Below are 23,899 nucleotides of genomic sequence, written 5' to 3' on the forward strand. Positions count from 1 at the left end.
GCTCAGCCTGAATGCTAATTATACAATTATCATAATAAAGCTGCTGTAGTTTGTGTCTAAATCTAATCTCTGAGGCTACGCAGTGCTTTTGATTTGATCCAAATTGGTATTATAAGGTAATCATTGACTCATAACCTGCTGTTTTTGAAACATGGTGGTGGCAGCATCATAATGTGGGTATGTTTCTCCTGGAAATCTTGTAAAGGTAGATGGTATAATGAATGCAGCGAAGAATGGGGAAATATTGGAGGGAAACTTGATGCAGTCTGAAAGAGAACTGCCACTTATTGTTCCTACTGCCCCAGTACTCACCATTCATCAAACCTGTGAGACCAGCAAAGAGAACAGTTAAAGTGTGGCCAGATGAAGCCGACTGTACCCTGTAGCAGCGGTTTCAGCACAATGACTGGAGTGCATTCGCCACTCAAGCCACTGTGGACTCTTTCGCCACCTCCTTTCAGGACTACATTAAAAGCAGGATCAACAGTATCACCACCCTCAAACAAATCATGACGTTCCCAATTCTGAAGCTGTGTATCCAGAGCCATCTTGAAGAGGGGCATCAGGAGAGTAATAAGGGAAGGATTCAGGAATACTTAACAACTCCAGCCTCCTACACATGTGACAAGGAATTGAGGCCATTTCAGACTACAAACTGACCAACACCAGCCCCTCAGCCAGGGGTCCCACATGAGCTTAACAACTTTCATGCTCACTTTGACGAGGACAACGATGAGGCAGCTTCAGCCTGTTAAGGCTGGGTTATGCTTTCCACACAAACAAGTCACATGGAAATGAGACGCTTCAAAATCCACTCGACAGAACGTGTGGGACTTTATACTCCGTGCTGCATCTGCTCCCAATGCAGAGGCAGCGCATCACAAACACACGTCTACCTAGTCTACTCTGGCACTAAAGTAGAAGACGTCTGCCAGAAGTTTTGCTGACTGAGGTCCACATTGGCATTTTCAACCGATCACTGGCCCAAGCAACTTGTGCTAATGTCCAAACACTCCACTGCAGTGAGCGTTTTGATGACTGCCACCTGATTGCACTCACTGCCATCATCATGAAACACTTCAGGAAACTGGTCCTGGCTCGTCTTGAAACTTATTTACCTCCACACTGGACCTTCTTCAATTTATTTACCCCCAAAATGGAATCACAGAGGATACCATCTCCACGGTGGTTCCCATGTCTAACCCATGTGGACAACAGCATATACATGAGAATGCTGGTCACTGACTTCAGGTTGTCAACTTCCTTTCAAATTGCAATAATGAATTTCCTAACAGACCCCAGTTTGTTGTTTTAGGAGATCACACAACCCTCACTCTGAACCCTGGCGCTCCACAAGGCTGCATCCTGAGTTCTCTACTGTCTGTTGACCTACAACTCCACACCTGGACATGACTCCAATGCCATTATCAAGTTTGTAGAGGACACAACGGTGGCGAGATTCATCAATATCAATGATGATTCAGCCTACAGGGAAGAGATATAGCACCTGGAATGTGGTGTGCCAACGAAAACCTGTCCCTCAAAACCAACAAGACAATCAGAAAGGCCAAAGGCTGCACACACAACCCTATCCATAACAATGGAATGGAGGTTGACTATATGGGAATGTTTACGTTTCTGGGTGTCTACATCTCCAAGGACCTCTCCTGGATTTTTACATGTTAGAAACTAACAGTAGTAGAAACTAGTTCATACATTTATAACTTCTATTCTGGACTATTGTAATTCCTTATTATTGGGATGTCCCAGTACCTCCCTTAAAAACCTCCAGCTGATACAAAATTTTGACAGGAACCCGTAAGGGTGATCATATTTCTCCCATATTAGCTTCTCTTCATTGGCTCTGTGTAAATGCAGGATAGAATTTAAAATCCTGCTTCTAACAGAAAACTCTTAATGACCAAGCTCCATCATACACTCAACAAAAATATAAACGCAACACTTTTGTTTTTGCTCCCATTTTTTTATGAGATGAACTCAAAGATCTAAAACTTTTTCCACATACACAATATCACCATTTCTCTCAAATATTGTTCACAAATCTGTCTAAATCTGTGATAGTGAGCACTTCTCCTTTGCTGAGATAATCCATCCCACCTCACAGGTGTGCCATATCAAGATGCTGATTAGACACCATGATTAGTGCACAGGTGTGCCTTAGACTGCCCACAATAAAAGGCCGTTTTGTTTTATTGGGGGGGGTCCACTCCTCTTCAATGGCTGTGCGAAGTTGCTGGATATTGGCGGGAACTGGTCCACGCTGTCGTATACGCCGATCCAGAGCATCCCAAACATGCTCAATGGGTGACATGTCTGGTGTGAGTATGCTGGCCATGCAAGAACTGGGACGTTTTTAGCTTCCAAGAATTGTGTACAGATCCTTGCAACATGGGGCCGTGCATTGTCCTGCTGCAACATGAGGGGATGTTCTTGGATGTATGGCACAACAATGGGCCTCAGGATCTCGTCATGGTGTCTCTGTGCATTCAAAATGCCATCAATAAAATGCACCTGTGTTCTTTGTCCATAACACACCTGTCACATAACTCTGTTCTCTGGCGGAGTAATAACTGGAACCAGGCTGATAAGACCAGCCACACATTTGATCTATTTGTTCAGACTTTTCATGACTCCACTCAAACATTACAATATGGCTTTGTACATGGAGATAGATTGAATGAGACCAAATAGAAAAACATGGTATACTGAAAAAGGATGCGTGATTCTATGTATGTAAGGAAGAGGACAAGTTTGTGTATCAGAGTTTATGCAGACATAAGGTCTGACAGGACATACACTAGACATACAGTGCTATGCAAAAGTATTTAGTCTACCCTTACCAACTCTGCCAAGAGGAACAGTCAAACACACATCCGGAAGCTTTTGGACTTTTGCTCATGACTGTAGCGCTGTCAGGATAATTAGATTTTTCAAGAGGAAAATTTTTATGCCTTGACATACATTTAATGATAACCTGATGTAATTATATAAGCAAGACTTTAGTGGTAAATTTAACTGGAGTTTTTGATTATACCAGCTGATTATAATGAGAAAATTGGCAGAATCATATATTTTATCAATAACAATCTTTTTGTTTTTTGTTGTTGTTGGTTTTACATCTGCAAGCTTCATTAGTTTAGATTGTCTTTTTAGAGTTATGCTAAAAAGTGACTGTGAAATTACATGCGAACATTCCTTCACATCCTCAGAACTTTTCAGACCCTTTTAGTCCTAAACCTACAGAAGGCAAGGGAAGACCATTATCTTTGTTTGACTTCCTCTTCTTAGTGTTTGATAAATCTGTGTTGCAGGATGAGCTTGACCTCTTCTTTCACAAAAAACCAAGGTGAAGAGGCGTCCACAGCCGTGCAGACAGACAGACTACGCTGCAAACAGTCACAAGTCTGCAGGGACTTTGATTCACCTGCAGACTGCAGCTCCACTCTGTACCAGGACTCTGTTTAAAATCAGCGCTTTAAGTTGCTTAGTGTAATTTTTTACTTATCCGCAAATCCAGATATTATATCCTGTACCCAACTCTATGTAGCCCCGTTTGTATTTAATTTTACACACAGCATAGTTGATCCATGGTGCTTTACAGAAATGGAAATATAAGATAGAAATAAATTTTGTGGAAATGGAACAGATTACCAGTGCTTTGAAATTCTATCCTGAAAGTTGTTTCCCATGGATTGCCATTTAGCAGCGTGTTAAAGCGCAAACGACGGAACAAGAGGCAGAGAGATAGATTTTTTTTAAAAAGGAATGTGTACTTGTGTTATCATTTGCTCTGGTACTCAGTTAAAACATTCCCACTTGAAGGAGACAGGAGAGGGAGCTGACAGTCTCTGAGAGGTTCATGTCTGCTGAGCAATAATCAAGAGTGTGTTTGTGTGTGTCTAAGTTGTCCAGTGTAATTGGTGAATGTGTTTGAGTAAACTAGACACTTAGAGAGACTCTTAAAGAACCATCAGAGCCTTTTGTCTAGATGAGAATGGCCCTTTAGTGAGACACACCCACCCACCTGCAAACAGCTTCTCAATCCGAGTCTCCAGTCCATGAGTATCACCTCCAAGAGCAAAAACAGCTAAACAGGCTGCATCTGTTGCCTCCTGACAGAGTCTTTGTCTCTCTCTCTTTCCATGGATTACTTGTGTTCATATGTCCATGTCACTGCTGGTCCCATAAACTTTACAGTAAAGTGATTCAGTTTAGTTGAGCAAATATTAAACTTCCAGCCATAACTGTCTGCTTTTGCAGTTTGAGTCAAACATTTTGCAGTGATGGTTAAATGGTGGTCTAATCTGCCATTCTACTCCTTTTCGCACAAAGGACACCCATGGGACACAGGGAGTCAGACACAAGACCTTAACATGATGGCATATGCTGCACAGAGAGAGGTGGTTATTTAATGATCAAAGCATTCTGGAGCAACAATCATCCCTCAGCCGAGTGGCAAAAAAATATACAGAGAAGAAAAACTGAAATACAGCAGCAGTAATACAAGTTTTTGACTTAAAGACGAACTATAAATGTCTTTAACTCAAATATTTCCATACAGATAATAATATTTTGATTTTGAGTACTTTAGTAAAAACAAAAACGTGAAATATGTTGACACTAGTCTGCAGCAGATGAGGACAGTTAAAAGGTTTGGAGGCCAGACTGCTCTCTGTGGCTCCCTCTGCAGGTCAGCATCTGTCAGTGCTGCAACTGTCCCATGAAGAGTCATTATCACCAGCGAAGTTTTTTCTGATATGCCTGATTTAATTATGCAGCAGTCTCTTTAATTTAAAATATATTATATTTAAGACATTTTTAATAATTAACAAAAGCCACTGGAAGTTGAATCCAAACTACTGGTACTGCATGTAATAACCGCATGCTGGAATCCTCTGAGGAACCAAAAATGGCCTAAAGGAGTGAATTACTTTGCATTGTAGTCATTTTCCATAAGATTATTAAGCAATATCTGTACATTTCCCTGCTTGTTGCAATGATTATGACAGTGCAAAACTATAAACACATCTTTATGAAAACAGTAATGGCTAAAAAACTATTCTTTTGAAGCTGTTTCTGGTGAAATGCGCTAGTATGTAATCGCATGTGTATGTGTATGGGCTTTACATGGGAAAAGATGTGGATTCCACATGTAATTCCATGAGTTTCACATGGGTTTGTGTATAGGTTTCGCATATAATCATCTTTGTTTTACTTGTAGTCCACTGGGTTCTACCTGGTAATAAAAATGGGTTCAACAAGTAATCCACATTTATCAGTATATTCTAGACATATTTCACATGTGATTTAACATGTTTTCCGATTTAAATTCCACTCATTAAAACTGCATGTACACATAGTCACATGTGGACTGGACCTTTCTGTAAGGGAGCTCCTGAGTTGGCATGTCACCAGCATGTCTGCCATATGACAGGCTTGTTTCCTGTGCCTGCTAGGTCAGAACATGCTCAATCCCAGATCCTGCTCCTCCAAGATTCTCAAGAAGCATGGCTCTACCTGACATCATGTCTTAGGATGAGCTCAGCATCAGTGTTGGTGTCTCTCCTGTTTGTTTCAACCAACGCTTTGTCTGCTCCTGGGTCGGCTGGCTGTCAAAATAAGCTCTGGCTTGTTTCAGTTTGGTTTGGTCTAGTTTTACCAAGCATGTTCTTAATGCACAAATGACAGCTAATAGAGAAACAGAAGCTAGGATGAACCAGCAGTGACTGATAAGACCCAATCAGGTGGCCAACATGAGTGTCTGTGTCATTGGAAATGTTTGAACACCCACACTATCATGCAATATAATATGCTAGAAAAGATTTATTATGTCCCAATACATAGTATATCAAATGCAATATGCAAAAAATACCAGGATGTCCTACTACAGCTGGTCTCATTTTGCAGTTTGCGAGCCAGCGTGCTTTTCTGACAATCATATATGCAGCAGAAAACACCATGTTGTAGTGAGAATAAACAAATTTGAGCCACTGAGGACACATAGACAACTAATTTCATGCTCCAGGCTGTGACAAGAATTTGAGCAAGATGGCCAAAACCTAAGGCCAATATAATCACATGATAGTATATCCCACTATGGATACAGAATTCAACAATATGTATTTTAGAAGGGCAGCTGTAACTTGTACTTGAAGGAAAAAGAAAAAAATGATGACTTAGAACTCTGCCAATGTTTCCTAGTGTCTCTGTTGTTTCCTGTCTGCATGTCAACAAACTTTTTGAATGTCTTTATCATGGAAGTAGTGTTCTTAAAGATTTCATTGGTCTGACCACGTGGATTGCAGTGTAAGCCTGTCATTGGCTGTACATTTATAACTTCTCTCTTTCTGCCATCTGCATGTCACGTTTTCAAAATCCTCTTTACTACGAGCATCAACAGCAACCTCTAAACAGCAACATACACAGGAAAACTTCCACATTTTACCGAATGTTTGGATGTTAGTAGATTTTTTTCCATTCTAATAACAGTGCTCATCTTCCTGCATACAGCTGTTCCAGCAGAACAATTTCAAAATCAAATCAAATCAAAACTTTATTTATATAGCACTTTTTATACACAAAATTGCAATACAAAGTGCTTTACAGATTTAAGAAAATTAAAAACAATGCCTCACCTTCTACCCTTTCCACCCCCCCACCCCCCACCCCCCACCCCCGAACCCACACAGTACAAAGAAGACACAAAGGAACACTCATACCTCCCTACCTCCCACACCCACCCCCAACCCACCCTGCAAACATGCAGAGAAGTGACTGTCATTAAAATAGTTAATATGACCATAGATGATTAGAAAAATAATCTGGCTATTTGTAAAGCTAGGTTTCATTTACCTAAACTGTGTTTGCGTTTGGACAAAAGATTAAGAAGCATTTTTAAGGCAAGTGTGGATAAGGCCTGAGTTGTGCATTTCCCTAAATGTCAAACTCAGACTTCAAAGGTGATCTAGAGGGCCACTGGCCTTGTCTGAAACATCTGGACAACTTCCCTATCTCTAGCAGTGGGCTGTCTCCATTCCAGGATGTCCTTCAGCGCTATTTGTTTGGAGTGTAACTTACAATGGAGGTCAGCAGTTGTATAGCAACCAGTGCTCTGGACTGACACAGGAAGCTGGCAGGAAGCTGGCAGAGCATGGAAAGGAAGAGCACATGGAGAGAAGGAATAGGTTCGCTGTGGACCTTCACTGCTGTGATCTGCAGATCCTCCAAAAGAGGCACATGAACACAGGAATACTGTGATATGAAATGCACTTCTACAGGTTTTACTGAGAAAATTCTGATGTAAAGCATTCATAACAGTTGACTGACAGTACGTGTTTCAGATCTAGGCTGTTTAAGAAGCAACCATTCACAATAGCAGATAACCATCAGAGCACAAAGTGTGGCAAACTAAGTTCTCATTACAACCATGAAAATTCATTCTTGTCTGAACGTCTGGCTCAAAATCAGAGGTGTGCTGGATGGACATCACATGTCATCAGATCATACTAGCAAGGTTATTGTCTCTTAGTGCTTTAAAACAGTTTAGATGCAACTCTACACTGTTGTTTCTTTTAGAAGGTGTAGCTCTTTGAATTCACTCTTTTTTCACCCAGCACTCGCACATGTGCTGCAGCTTGAGCACACCAGCTCACCCGCCTTGCTGCTCAAACACGGTACAACTCCTGCTATGCAATGGCAAACTGTAATATGGAGTAATTCAGTCATATATGCTTGAGCTGGAAACTGAAGAATTGTTAAGAACAGGAACAATGATGGAGAAATCCCCATGCAGCACGGCCTTAGATACAGGATTGTTGCATTTGAAACCTTGACGGTGTGGATCCTTGTCATCAGCAGACTGCAATTTCAAGGCAGAAATGCTCAGCCATGGTGACTGCTTATTTTGTTTATGACATGTCTTCTAGTATCTAAAATCACCACATGGACGTTTTACCAGGTTTTAGGAAAAGAAACAAATTTCAATCGGACAGGGTCTTTAAAGGAATATAGTCTTAATTGTCAATAGTATCTCCCCCCTTGCTGTTTCCACTGAGCTTCCAGTCTTTATGCTAAGTTAAGTTAACCGTGCTGTGATCCCTACTCTGTACTTAACACACTGGCATTAGATTAATAAATGGATAACACCTTAGTCTATCCAAACATAGAACTGATCCTGGTGCATTTACAGATTTAAAATTGGGCAGTGGTAGTTTAAAGAAGTGCTACTAAATAAATGGCTACTGGTTAGAATCCTGTCAGTTTTGTGCAACTCAATGGATGGAAATGGAAAGGTGGTGGTTGCTTCAGAAGCACTGCAGTTATAGAAATTTACATGCCCCTGTCAGTGACTGAAAAGAGGGTAATGTACAAGTAGAAGCCAAGTCAGCCTTTCACTGTAAAACAAGAGAAGGAACCTACAAACTGCAGAGATAAAGGACAGGGCAGGATGTATAACTGGGCATTCAGGAGGTCAGCAGCAGAATATGATACCACTGCTGCCCGTCATCCGTTCTCTGCTCTTCCTGTTTTCTCTGTTCTTCAAATCCCTTTCCTTTTCGATCTTTAGCGACACTGCTGCTTTTGGCAGATACACAGTACGAGTTTCTTTCTGAATCAAATCATTTCCAATAGTGACTTTATGTGAACAGCTGATGAAGGTGCTCAGTGTCTAGATTCCACAACCAGTAAGCAGAGAGGAACGCAGTTCTCCACAACATGTAGAATTTAGAGTAGGAAGACAGTAATTTGAAAGCATTTGGCACTATGTTGACTTAAGTGTTCCTGCAGCAATCAAACAGAAAACTACAACGCAAGTCTTATTTTTCCCTTTTTTCGGTTAATAAACTCTCTTGTTGATATGCAGCCTACTGAGTTGTTGCTTTTGGGTCCAAAATGATCTCACACACCACACATGCAACGCTGTTCCATAGCTCTCCCCACACTAGGTGGAATAAAATTTTGTGAGGAGAAACACTGGATCTATTTTTTATTGTTTGATTTTGTTGACCAATTTTTTTTCATAAAAACTTTTCATCATTTCATCAGTCAGCCTGCAATACAACTTGAAACTCACAAGCTTACTTTATGAGATTTTTTTCTGGATAAGCACCCAAAGTCAATCTTTGTGCTGTGGGGCTGCATAGTAGGTATCATATGAATTAACATTTTATCCACCTGATGGTAACTACCAAAGCCTCAAATACACTGAAAGCACTGCTGTCAGATTAAATAACTGGGGTTTTAAACTATAAATTGTAAACCATAGTTTCTGAAAACTCTTACATTTTGGGAAAAAAATAACCTCCACATGTGCTCACTGCCTGGTTTTTCATTTCAAATTCAGAATGTGCTAATTTATGTCCAGTACCAATGCAGAAAACACTCCTTTATTAAGGACAGGAAGGCAGAAAAGGTCAGAGTGGTTGCTTTTATCTGACTTGTCAAAGGACTGAAGTGAATCCTCACCAAAAAATTTTCCTTTAGATGTCTAAACTATCTAAGTCTAGTCATAGTATACTTGCAACAGGCAGACCTTTAAGTTGTCATGCATGTCCAGATAAAGTACAATTGAGCATGAATTAGAAAAAAATACTGGCACTGAACTGAACCTGGAGTATCAAGAACCATTCACCATCAATACTATTTACACTTGACAGAGATGGAAAGATTGATAGTGATCAAATGAAGTTCATGTCAGGGTTAGGCACTAATTGTTTGTGTATGAGAGAAAGAGAAAAAGAGAGAGACCTTTGCTGTATCTGTCATCTTATATCTTTATACACATTCTTTCTCCATTGTGTAGCATCAAGCCATCTGTGCGTCCGTTCCTGCAACTCTGACACATTTCCTATACTGCTGCTGCTGCTGCTGTGTGTGTGTGTGTGTGTGTGTGTGTGTGTGTGTGTGTGTGTGTGTGTGTGTGTGTGTGTGTGTGTGTGTGTGTGTGTGTGTGTGTGTGTGTGTGTGTGTGTGTGTGCATGAGCCACTTCTTGTTTTTGGTAGAGCAATAAGGAAACTCATAGTCAGGGCTTTTGTAAAGATCTCATTGTCAACCACTACATCCACACTCCTAATGGGCCAATACATTTCGAGAAGAATAGCAGGAAATAGAAAGTGGTTGTGTAAGCCTGCCAAGGCCTGCTGTCTTGCTTAAAATGTAGCTTCAGAAAATGTTGTAACCTTTCTGCTGTACCATTTATTTTTATCCACGCCTCACTAGTGGCTTGCTTGCACGCTGACACCATTTGTCAGGTGTGTCAAATATTCTCATTAGAATTTCTCACTCACATAAACATATGCCAGGAAATAGTAGCAGTAGTGGAGTGGTGAGCACTGTTTCGTCACTGCAAGGAGACTCTTATGTTGAATCAGAAAACTGACCCTGTAGCTACATCATTTTAAAAAAATCAAAATAATGCTCAAATGCATGGGCTGTTTTTTCTCTCACTATTATGAGTACACTTATATCAGTTTTCAAATGTAAGGAATATGATACTGTATATTAAATTCCTATTGCTTGTAACATTTTTAGAAAGTAATAATGACAATAACACACAGAAAATGTGTAATTTATGAATTGATCACAATAATTCATGTACCTTTTGGAAGTGCATTTACATCATTAAGTTCAGACTGATATAATTCATGTTTCTTCAGTCTTACGTTGCACAAAGCCTGCTGTACCTTTAATAAAGTGTCATATACCAAACCTTAGCCTTAGTCCGCACAGTAACCACTAACCAGAATGTGCAACTGTCCAGAAATTGCAAATGTGGTCATAAAGCAACCTTCAGCTAGCACATATACAGTTCCAGATACCTGTGACAAAATATTGTGTTCCTTTGTGGAAACACTGTGATCTGGTAGTTGTAATGTGGAAATGATAAACTGAGGTATAATATTGCTGAAATTTTACTTATTTTTCTAAAGAAATTTCAAGTTGTTCATGATGTTTTGTGAAAAGATAATTCCTTAAATGTGAACATTTTCAGAATGCATTTTTTTTTACATTAAAACAAAGAAAAAATTGGAGGTGTTATTCCACGTTGTTATTGCTACTTTTAGGTTATTATGCTCTGATTTTACTGGTCCGACCCACTTGAGATCAAATTGGGCTGAATGTGGCCCCTGAACTGACATGAGTTTGACCTGTTCTATCATGTTGAAGTTCCAATAGAGGGCATTCAAAGACCACAAATGACTGTCACAGCACTATTTTGTGATCTGATCTGCATGGGTCACATGGAATGTAACAAAGGCATCAGTTGAGGAAGTGACAGAAAATATGACAGTTCTAACAAACAAATTAAAAACAGCATTCAACTAATTTTGAGGAAAATTTGACATTTATGTAGACAAACTTGAGAAATCACCTGTAGTTCAAACAGTTTTGTGACTGACAGTGGCAGTAATATGAACTCAACATTGTAAACGCACTCATTAAGCATAAACACCACACACCTGTAGGAGCCACCCAGTCTTAAAGTGGCATTTAGGTTAAGATTTTCAGGGACTTTCCTATCAGTTGAGACTTACATCAAAAATATGAAAGCTCATTAGAGTTAGATTTTACATTGTGACTACGAAGACCTTTGTGGCTATATTTGAATACCAACTATGTACTTACTGAGACGAATGTGTGCATTTTATAGCAGGTTAGACACTTTTTTCTGGTCTCTGGAAACCACTACTGACACTCTAGTACAGTAAGATTTTTAAAGTGTATCTTTTTGTTACCACAACCTTCCTATTATGTGCGAGTGCCTGCACTTGGGTCTTTTTCCTGATAACCCCACAACAGTAGGACACACTTTTGTACCATTATGTCTGAGCTTAGACATTGTAATACTGTCTGATCAAACTAAAAATTACATCGCCCCATTATCCAGTGTACTATCACTTAAGAAACATTTGGCTCTGCAAACTGTGGTTAACAGTGGCTTGGTGGAGCTTTAAAAATGTGGCTTTTTTCAAATCCCTGAAGTAGTAGCTCAATGGTTAGCACTTTCACCTTTAAGCTAGAAGATCCCTGGCTTGCATCCCGGCCTTCTTGGGATCTTTCTGCATGGAGTTTGCATGTTTTCTCTGTGCATGTGAATGTTCTCTCTGGGTTCTCCAGCTTCCTCCAACAGTTCAAAAACATGCTCAGATTAATTGGTAAATCTAAATTGTCCATAGGTGGGAATGCAAGTGTGTTTGTTTGTCTCTATATGTAGCCCTGTGACAGACTGGTGACCTGCCCAGGGTGTCCTCTGCCTTCACTGTCAGTCAGTTGCAATAGACTCCAGCCCAGGATGGATGACAGTGCATTAAAATGCTGAATTTTATTCTAAATCACACACGTTTTCTTTTTGTTTCAAATTTGGGATAAAGACTGTGAAGGATATATAACAGACGTGTGTACTGAGAGTACAAAACAAACAAGAGAACAATTTGGAATGCAGGGCAAATAAATAGTCAGGGAAGAGTGATTAGATGCAGTTAGTGGCCGTTGCTCACACAGGTGAAAAGACCCGAATCCTCCCTGCATCACAAAGTACCGTACCTGGATCAGCCCTTAATGTCACAGCTGAAACTCTGCCCTCTGCAGGCTGACTGCAGTCTCACACCAAAATGTGTCTTAGTTAAGTTTATGAGGTCAAAACAGAGACGGCATAGTTTTAGTGAATCTAAAATTTGGCATAGATATTCTAAAATATTTTATTTCAGTATTTCTTAATTTTTGATGTGATATTTAATGACAATTTTCAATTTTTTTGCTTTATTTCTGTAATTTTCCAGTCAGTTTTTTTTTAATGTTCTCTATTTTGATGTGGAAGGGGGGAGTTCAAAATGAAGGGCCTTTGAAAGAGAGTGTCAGTGGGACGATGTTGCAATTTCTTGTGGGACTATGATACAGTTCCTGGCAAAAATAAAAGTGAAATGTGGTTAAAAGTAGTCACCTCTTCACCCCTTCAGACACTGTTTCCTTCCATTTTCAGCCACTGCTCTTTTTTTTACACTACAAACCTGCTTGGTCATGTTGAAGCACTAAAGCTACAAAGCTACGTGGTTAGGTTCAGTGAAAGGTCTTGGTTTGGGGAACAAAGCTGCTCTCAGATGCTACACATGGATGCATTTCTCTACTGTACTACTACTCTAGTAGTTCCTGAAAAGAACAAGTATTTGACAATTGTACTTGTTCTGTGCTATGAATCACTACATTTTTTACAGAGCATTTTTAAAATATTTTTTAGACTTCTCTTTTTACATATTGGACATTTTTAAAGAATTTTTCAGGTTTAGATTCTATATTTATTCTTTACTGTCTTGTTGTTGCTGAGTACCGTAACTGCATTTACCACGTCAAATTCCTTGTGTGTGCAGCTCACTTAGCAATAAAGGCTTTTCTGATTCTAATTCTGATTCTGATTATTTGTGAGACTGAGCTGCTAAAGACTAAGGCTAGCTCTGTAAAAACTCATGACAAGAGAAAATCAAAACTTACATGACTATCTTTATCGAGCTGAGCAAGATATGATGTGACTTTTCTGCATATCTTAGCTTAGAGAATTGACACTGCAGTGCGCTTTTACTTAAGTTTAATTCACTCTCTCTTTTTGAGATTCACTGTTGCCATGGGTGAATAAAGCCCAGAGGCGAGGATTCTTCAAGCTGTTTCCTTAGGGTCTACCCTAAATATAGAGAGCAGCTAAAATTTGTTTTGTTGGCTTCAAAGTCCAGTGAATCACAAGGTCTCTTTTTCCTGTTGCACCCTCTTTTTCTGCTGACCATAGCAGGTGGCCTGGAATTCACAGCTCACGCACTCACATAGTCTTTTTTGCCCTTCTCTCTCACACATGCAGATACTTAGTCTTCACACTAAAGGGAGAAATGGCAAGCAAAAGGGTGCATGCTGCTTTACCTAAGCTTCCTAGTCAAAGTGAAGAGGAACACAAAGCAGAAGAAAAGGCTTTTGAGAATTTTTTTGCAGAGCTAGAAACCGTGGACTTGCCTCTTGGAACCACCTTAAGGTAAACTCATGCAACAAAAAGACAAAATTCAATCTGCTAACCATAGCTGATGGGAGACTCATTAAGCCAATATACATAATTAATGTTGATCTTATTATTCAGATCAAGATGGCTGCCTTTACCAACAACTATGGGGGCATTTGTGCACATTGTATTTGGGCAGGCAAGCAAACATAATCAGATATTTACTCCAAGGTACTCTGTAAAACACCTTTTACTTTAACTTTTAGCCTGAAAAGCTATGAATAGCAGCAAGTGCTCACGCATCATTTGTCACATTTGACTGACTGATTTATGTGTTAATACAATTCATATACACACTACCGTTCAAAAGTTTGAGGTCACTTACAAATGTCTTTATTTTGGAAAGAAAAGCAGTTTTTTTCAATGAAGACAGCATTAAATGAATGATAAATCCAGTGTAGACATTGTTAATGTGCTAAATGACTATTCTAGCTGGAAATGGCTGATTTTTAATGGAATATCTCCATAGGGTTACAGAGGAACATTTCCAGCAACCATCACACCTGTGTTCTAATGCTACATTGTGTTAGCTAATGGTGCTTAAAGGCTAACTGATGATTAGAAAACTCTTGTGCAGTTATGTTAGCACATGGATAAAACTGTGAGTTTTTATGGAAAACATGAAATTGTCTTTAAAATTGATCGGTTCCATACAAGTAAGCAATATTGAATATTGGAGCATTTTGGTAGAATTTAGACTTGGTCATTTTTCTTGTAAACAATAAACAAAAAATATAATTTGCATTTGTTTGTGTCTGTATAATGCAGCCACAGCTTTTGAAAAGCAAAAAAGATTTTTTTAAAAATATATTTCTTTTGTCTATTGTTTACAATAAATATGATCCAATACTCAAAATTTCTTATTTTTATGGAACCGATTGATTTGAAGTTTTTAATGGCTTTTTTAGGATCTGTTGAACCTAGTAACATTTTTTGAAAATGGCACACACGCAGAAATCCCACTCAAAAAGACAAACAAATAAAATGTGTGTGTCATTTCAAGTGGGATTTGGGCTATTTTATGTGCCAACTCCACTATAATGTACAGGATATGTGGAAACGCAGCTGCTGTCACTGAGGCGAGTATAAGTGAAGGGCGCCCCCCACAGATCAGGCCTCATACTGACCTGCACTCCGCTGCAGTGAAAGCCGTATATACACATAACAATCATGGCGGAGAATGAAACCTTGGAGTGTATAACGGAGCACGAGCGGATTTTGCAGGAAATTGAGAGCACCGACACGGCGTGTGTCGGTCCTACTCTCCGGTAAGAATACAGGGCTTCTTACAGAGCCTTGACCAATTATTATGTCCCCGTGTTAGGTTAGGTGTCCTTCATTATCAGACCTTTTGTTTGAGAGCTAGCTTAGCTGCACTAGCCACCGGCAGGCTAACGTTAGCAAGTTTAGCCAACAGGCTATTTGGTGTTGAAATGAGAATGAGGCTAGCTGGCTTGTTAGCGAGCAGGCTAACATCGACCACTGTGTGAGTCAATTTGATGCTGCGTTACTAAAATAGGATTTTTGTGAAATTTTCAGCGTATTGTGTAATGATGGACGACTGGTGACCTGTCAAAATGTAAACATCATTTGTGGGTGTGGCTGTGTGACTTAACATCTTGTTAATGTTATGTAGCTGGTCTTAGCTAACGTTTAATGGGTAACATTTTAGGCTATACATTTACCAGAATTAAGAACAGCAGTGCTTCTGACATTCCGTCGTACCATGGTGGGATGGCTCTCTTTTACCCCTGCTGTGGTGGCAGTGAAGTGAGGTGCGGAATTCCTCAAGCTAACGTTCTCCATCACACCGCATTGCTTATTTTAGCTAATTAGCTACCATGGTAGCTTCTAAGGCCAAAGTAAATGACATCAGTGTGACAAGCTATTAATTTACTGCCTTGAGCTTCAGCTGAATCCCTCCACCTCTCACAAACATTTGCCGGGCCAACACGCCTGCAGGCCGTGGATTTTTGTCAGCATTCATTAGTGATGTTATCATCACATGGGATCCTTACAACAGCTTACCTGGTCAGTGTAGCTGAGGTGTTGACAAATGACTGTGTTGCTTGCTTGGCTTTAATTCTAGCTGTTTTGCTAAAGTGCACACAGCTCCTCTGGGTGCGGACTATGACATGCCCAGATGAAAAGAGGAAATCATAAACGTGGGTTGGTGTGAGTGACTGACTAACTTTTCTTTGCACAGTGAGAGCAACTAGTCAGTATATCAGGCCCTAGAACCATTTAGCCTATTCTGTAAGTTTTAAGTAGTTTATCTGTGTTGAGTAGTGTTTGTTTTTTTACACAATTTTACTTTGAACAGGAAGACACAGTAGTAAAATTACATGAACAAGGATTCTATATTTGTCCGTAGAGCATCTTATTTTACTCTTTTAGAAGTACTTTTTGGTCACACACCTGTCTGAGCACACTGTAGCCACAAAACAGCATCTAACAGCCTGCACTGTGAGATGTTTAGGAAAGGATTACGATAAGTTTCCTGCCTGTACCAAGGTGGAAGGTGTGACCAACTGAGAAAGCTGGTTGCAGCAGTGCTACCAGTGGAAAATTAGTTTGGAGCCTTGCATCAGGAAAATTGGATGTAATGAGGTAAGCGTACATCTGTCTGAGAACTTAAGGACAGTATGCACAGTATGGTAGTGACCCTTCAATCACATCTTAGACCTGCCTGAAAACCTACCCAGGTTTATTGTCAGTTTTACTCTAAACAGGACCATAATTCACGAGTTGAACGTCATGCTGTATTAAAAGGGGATGTGACACTGGTGACTACGGTCATAAACTCATTAGGAAAATATTTACTGAGGTAACAGATGGAAGGAGAAGTCAGGTAATTTTCTCTTAGCTCCCTTTCAGTCATGTACTCCATTAATCTAAAAGAAACTAAATGTGTTGTCTTCATGTCTGAATGCACACCGTGGGCACCATTTCTGCATCACTGTCAACATTTTGCTAATCTGAACTGACCCTCATTAATGAGTACATGCACACAAGCAATGGTACTAGGAGCTTTGTGAAGTGATACAGGAAATTATTTTTTCACATTTCATTCCCAATAATCGTCCAAAAACGTCACAGGCACTTAATGAAAATGGACACTTACAGCTTAGAATGACATTCATCAATAAAGAATGTACGCAGTGTTTTTTTTCTACCACAAAATGTTAACAGGAGATGCTGTTTAGGACTGTTTCCTCTGATTTAGTTGAATACCTGCAGCGTCAGACAGCGGTAGGATCCATATCTGCATCTCAAAAGAGAGAATAGTTACATTTGCGCAAATAGAACATTTACAGTGGTGGCAACTTCTTTAAGATTAGAAATTATGATTATGAAAATGAGAGAGCATGGAGAGCAGATCAGGTCGAGCCAGTCGATGCAGGATATGCTGTGTAGACCGACTTATCTTCACATCAGATGGGTCTCACACAGTCACAGTTTAGTTTCCAGCTGTTTAGAATTATTTCCTTGTAGTTTATTACAGACCAGGAGCATCAGGCAGTGGTAGGATCCATCAATGTCTCCAGACACAGAGCATGTAACATAAAACAACAGCAGTAATTTAATTAATTAATTTTAATTCTGCATTTTTTTAAGGGTCAAGATCGAATTACAAGCCACACTGTGTAATTGACTTTATCTGAGACCGTCCTCACACAGTCACAGTTTATCAAATGATTTAAGGTAAATCATTTGTTACATCGTGGCCATCCTCAGGTTGAGTGGTGAACTTTCGGTTTCACTAATTAAGAAATCAAAAATTAAATCAGAAAAGCACTGGGCTGTTTGGGATAGTTTGATGAGCTGCTATTAGAGTTTAATCTGTTATTGTCTAATCTTGCATGAATATGGAGTGCGTACTGCGGGCCTCTCTGCCACTGTGAGGGTATCTCTGGATGAAGCTGTGAGGAAAAAGTGTCCCATGTCTAGAAAGCCATCACTTTAATGGACTGATAAAGCCAGTAATGTTCCATATCTAACATCTGAAAGGGACGATAGATGTCTGTAAGAGGAGACGCCCCCTGTTGGCTGTTAGAAAGAATGCAAGTTGTAAGCACTTCCGAGGAAGCTTCGCTTTTATGTTAACATGATGTTGACATTGGCTTTAGAAAAGGGCTGTTGTGTTTCCTGATTTTGTCAGCACAGGTCACCTCTATGTGTTGCAGCAGATGGCTGAGCTGGTTATTCAGCTTTACAAATTTTGCTTTTTTCAGATCACTGAAGTTGTGACTACTCTTTGCCACAATGTCTTTGGTTTGTCTTGTTGTGTATATTTTACTCTCTGTGCAGTGCTCATTTTTACTTTTTCAACTGTTTTTTGCTGCTTGTTGTGCAATTGAGGAGTGATGCAAATCCTGAACACTTATTTTTTTTATAAATCATTGACACAATGCTTTTCATGATAATTACCCAGATTATTTTAGCACCCAGCTGTTTTTCTTTACATTTTATTGATTGAGTAAAATTTGAAAACATGAATAATCACTACTGAAAGTAATACAGTGATGCAGCCTTTATTTTTATTATTCTTTCAGATATTACCATATACTTGTGACCTTGCAACTGAGCTACGTAAGGTTGCATGTTTGCGTAGATGGAGCAGCTCATTTGCTTAACAAATTGTCGGAGCGTCGTCACTGCAAAGCTCCACAGAGGATGTCTGATGTACTTTGGCATATGGCCTCAAATGCCTGCAGTGAGAGTAGGAAACGTGGGATTCCAAATTTGAAAAATGCTGGCGGGCTGGAAAAGATTTGAGAATATGTAAAATAAAATGGAATTAACCAAGACTTCAAAGTGCAACTATTGGGCTGAAGTTGTATTAATTTTCTGTTAGATATTTAAATTAATATTTCTGTAATAGATTTCTGTCAGGGCTCTCTTTTAAAACTGTTCTTGTATGCATTATTAAACCATTGCATATTTATTAATATAATCAATAATGGAATGACTTTTTTTCGACAATTGTTTTTGGGAAAATAATAAAAGTATGAATTTAATATTTTAGAGGAGGTCGGTTCTGAAGGTAGGAATCTCTTACAGTGGCATTATGTTAACCTTAATTGGCTTACGATGTGAGAAGCTCTGAAGTTGAATTGTGTTAATTTAGTGATAACAATTTATGTCCAAAATATCATAAATCAACTTCACTGTGATATTTATGTCCATTTTTCTACCTCATAACTCCAGCACCAGAAGGAGTGATTGTGATCGTATTTCACATTTGGTGACACCAATCATGGAGACGGATATAAACTGCAACTTCACTGTTTGGCGGAGGTCTACGGCTGCAAGTTGGTAGTTTGAGGCCCCATCCACACGAAGACAAAACACTTAACAGTTTCAAAAACGATCGCCATAAAGACGAAGGCGTCTCAGAAAATGTGTGCGTCTACATGAATGCACTCGATACGCATAGAAACGCTGTAAAACACATTCCAGACCTCTAGGGGCGCTGTAACGATATGACGGAAACACGCGCAAACAGAAGAAAAAACAGTGGGCATGCGCACTTGCGGCAAAAGTTGGAAACAGAGACCAAGCCGGCAAGTAAATAAAGTGCCGTAATGTGTCCTCGATAATTGTTTGTTCAACTCAGTGGTGATTGAGGAGGAGATTTTGCTGCAACAGGGATAGTAGGGTCACTAGCTTCGTTGCCGCGTGTGGCGCATGCATGTCAATGAAGATACAAAACTATGATGCAAGCGTATCTGAAAAGTAGCGGATAGTCAGTAAACACGGAGCTACGTATACGGCGTTTCAAAATTTTTCCACTCTGGAACCTGGTTTCAAAAATGATCGTTTACAGACCCCCAAAAAGCTGTCTTCGTGTCGATGATACGCATATTCGGCAAGAAACTTATGCGTTTAGACCTTGTTTTGTCTTCGTGTGGATGGGGTCTAAGTGTACCTGTTTTAAGAGGAGAAACTAGGCCAAGATTGATAGTCTATGAATTATTGTTTTTCTATTTAGCTGTCTGCTGCAGAGTTTCTTCCTCATCCGCTGACAGTTACATTGTGCAATAAGGATTTCACAGTGAGAGTAGACTGAAGTCCAAATTCCATGACACACCTCTGAAACAGTTACAGTAAACTCACACCATAAATACATGGGGAAGATGAAGACAGATCGGGTTGAAATACTTAAATATTGTGTGTCTGTATTTCTCTTTCATTTTTTTATTTTTTTAACTTTGGTTTCAAAAGTTGTCTTTACCAGTTTTGTCATTGTGCACCTCTACAGTGGATTTAATAGTTAATAATAACAAATTTTATTTATATAGCGCTTTTCTAGGCACTCAAAGACACTTTTTAGGTAAAAATCAAATACCAAAACGAACAAATAGAATACAGAGCAAGTATAAAAGCATAAATCTATGAAAATGAATTTGAATTCATTTTAGTTTTTGATCAAAAAAAATGTACTTATCCTTCATCAGACAATGAATTTCCTAGCCACTGTAGCTACCAGCAGAGGTTAATCTAGCTCTGATGGTGTGGACTGAAGCTCTGCTAAAAGGATCTGAAAAGGCTCCTGTAGAAAAATACTTTCAAAGCAATCACAGTCTCTATAGAATAGAATATTTTGAAACTAAATGGTGACAGACAACTATTTGAGATTCTGTCAAATCATTCTAGGAATTTCCAGTAGAATTCATGACTGATTAACAGTTTGTGGAATGTTGGAACCATCACCTAATGTTGTTTATAGTATTAGTGTGTGCAATGAATGGCCACTGACCAGCCCTACTGAAAGCTGCTTCTCGTATTGTTGCAGTGGAACATCTTGGTGCTAATTCTTTTAATATATTCTACAGTGGTATGTAAATGTTTGGGCACCCAAAATGATTTGAGCTCTCACATAACTTTTATCAAAGTCTTGATATTAACAAATTTTCCTGGTATATAGCTTGTTCACTGTCATTGCTAGTAAAGACTAGATGATGTAAATTTCAATAAAATTCTATCTGTAAACACTTTAAATACTCAAACTTTGATCCAACAATAAAGCCGCCATGCTCACCTCTAGGCAGCTGTCTAGCACTCAAAAAAATAAACTAACCTGAAGCAGATGAAGCAACCAAAGGCTGTGAGAAGATAGCAAAGCTACTGTCAATAAAAAATGGCAAACAGCAATGATGGAGCTCAAGTCTGAAGCCTGAAAGGTGGAAGGCACATATAGAATGTGGTGTAATTCATCAGCAGGCTCTCGATAGATGAGCAGTAGAAGGTCAGCCGCAGTTTGATGTCCAGGTGGTTCTTCAGGAAATGTAGTTGCTGCTGGGCCTTCCTGGTGACCGCTGAGATGTTGTCTGTCCAGGAGAGGTCTGCAGAGAAACCTGAAGGTGTGGAAATTTTCCACAAACTCACCGTTGATGTAAAGGGGTGCGAGGTCTACTCTGTGCCTCCTGAAGTCCAGAATGATCTCCTTTGCTTTTGTGGTGTTCAGTGCCCAGTTGTTTACAGAGCACTGTGCCCACAACTTCAGGACCTCCTCTCTGTAGGCTGATTCGTCAACCCTTGAGATTAGACCAACCACTGTGGTGTTGTCGGCAAATTTGACGATGATGTTGCCTTTGTGGGCTGGCCTGCAGTGTAGCGATAGGACAGGAAGGGACTCAGCACGAGCCCTGTGGGCACCCAGTGGTCAGTGTGCGGGCTAAATCTCACAGTCTGAGGCTGGTTGGTAGGAAAGTTGGTTGAATACTGAGCTATAGTCCTCAAACAGCATCCTCCCATAGCTGTGCTGAGGCTCCAGGTGGCTGAGTCCAGAGTGGAGAGCTGTGGCAATGATGTCCTCTGGATCGGTTAGCCTAATATGCAAATTGGTGGCAGCTGAAGGTGGAGGACAAACAACCCTCTCTGTGATGAAGAACCAGCCTCTCAATGCGTTTCATCACTATACGTAGGTGTGAGGGCAACAGGGCAGTAATCATTGCGCCTGAGAGGAGGTGACTTCTTTGGCACTGGAAAGATTGTGGCAGATTGTGGGCAGTGGGAGATGACTGCTGGGTCCAGGGACAGATTGAAAATCCTGTTGAAGATGGTTGTGAGCTGGTGGGCACACACTCTGAGCACCCAGCCAGGGGCTCCATCTGGACCGGCAGCCTTCCTAGGGTTCACTGACAGGAGCAGTCTCCTAACGTCATGCTCCTCAGTGGTGAATGGAGAGTTTTTGGGGTGGGACAGGGGGTGAACATTAGGATCAGTTCCAAAAGTTACACAAGAATTCACGAGACGAATACTGTTCGCGCGACATCGTCCGACCGGGGGGATATTTGAATATTTGAATCTCAAAATAATTATTAGGATACCACTGTCATGACTGAAAATCCGGATACTGGGATATTCAGGTCCAACCGTACCTTCACTCACTACCTTGTTCCTCTCATGAAAGTCGCTTGAGCCGGATATATTGTGCCGGTTACCAATGTCCAGAAGATCCTGGTGAGTGTAAAAGGTGTTTACCAACTCCAACATACAAAACAAGCAAGGAAAAAATACACCAGAGAGAGCACCGAAAGGGAGAGCTGTAAGCCGTGAGATGCTGCAACTGTGTGCGCTGACATCTTGTTGGATTTAAGTCACACTGGCTGTACCATGCAGATTCAGGAAGACATTCAAGGATTCAGAAACTTTCCTGTAATCCTTTGGGTCCTGTGGCTCAGGCTTAATCCAGCGCATCTCACTCTTGATCAGATTGGGATGTTGGCAACGTCATGAAGAGTTGCAGTAGTTCCAGGCTTCTTCTGTTTCACAGTTACTAAGGCCACTGTGTGTGTGGGAACACTTAATGCCTTAAAATACATGGATTTCTACCCGTGCCCCAATCCATGCCTCATCTTAATTTATTCACAGAGATCTACAGAGTTCCTTTCGTTGGTGTTTATCCTGAAATGCAATGTGAATTCTGGGACCGTAAGTGTGCAGGTGTTGCCTGGAAAATCCAGACTGACTTTATTTATGTATTAATATAAATACAAATAAAGGCAGTCTGGCATTGCGATGATAGGAGACGATTTCAAAAAGGAGGGGCTAACGAATGCAGCTTGAACGAGAAAGAACCATTCAGCGTAACACGGATGTGACGCACAAACAAATCGACCTTGAAGTCCATGTAGTCCAAACAACAATGGCATGCAGCCGAGAAAGCGCCGCGGTGAATGATTACTGCCGTTTTTGTCACAAAAATCTGCGAATACATGGGGTACTCTCAAGTACAACACTTATTTTTGAAAAGGCTACGCAACAAAAGACTCCTTCCGAACGATTAGCGGTGTTAGGAATAACTTTAAATCGGAGCCAAACCAAGTCGGTGCGTATGTGTAAAAGTTGCTTAAATTTACTCACACATTTGGAACGGGATTTTCCTCTGTACAAACAATGGCAAGAAGGCGAAAGTAACGAGCCATCCACTTGCCTCCTCATCGTCGGAAACGTCAAGTGAAAAGAGGCAACGACTAACGCCATCCAAAACGCCAAGAGACCACAAAAAGATTCGCTTTGGCCCCCCTCCTCTCTCTCTCTGTCTTCTTCTTGTTTTACGGCAGTGGCCCTCCTCCTCCGGCATCATCATTATGGGTAATCCAGGCGCTGAAGATGACGCAGCATTAACTCCCGCCTCCCGTGCTATGATTGGTCGTACCAAACTGGACCGGGAGGGAAACGCGATTCAATTCACACAATGCCAAACTGACTCTCCTGTATCTCCTAACATGGAGATAGGAGATTACATGGAGATTCAGTTTGGATTTTCCAAGCTAGTGCAGGTGACTTTCTAGATCAGTGGATGTGGTGAAAAAATTAAGGGAAATATTTCT

General features: G+C 40.2%; 1 protein-coding gene across 4 annotated transcripts in view; it reads left to right on the top strand.

Moving 5' to 3' along the window:
* The first annotated feature begins 15,181 nt into the window (after positions 1–15,181).
* The window catches only part of exoc6 (exocyst complex component 6), a 49,944-nt gene continuing 41,226 nt past the window's right edge, over positions 15,182–23,899 (top strand). For all 4 annotated transcript variants that reach the window (XM_022200483.2, XM_022200484.2, XM_022200485.2 and 1 more), the window contains exon 1: positions 15,182–15,325. In XM_022200483.2, the coding sequence (XP_022056175.1) occupies positions 15,228–15,325 (98 nt within the window). In that variant the 5' untranslated portion in view covers positions 15,182–15,227. The remainder of the gene's footprint in view (positions 15,326–23,899) is intronic.

Source organism: Acanthochromis polyacanthus, chromosome 19, assembly GCF_021347895.1.
Source record: "Acanthochromis polyacanthus isolate Apoly-LR-REF ecotype Palm Island chromosome 19, KAUST_Apoly_ChrSc, whole genome shotgun sequence".
In the NCBI taxonomy this organism is placed as follows: Eukaryota; Metazoa; Chordata; class Actinopteri; family Pomacentridae; genus Acanthochromis; species Acanthochromis polyacanthus.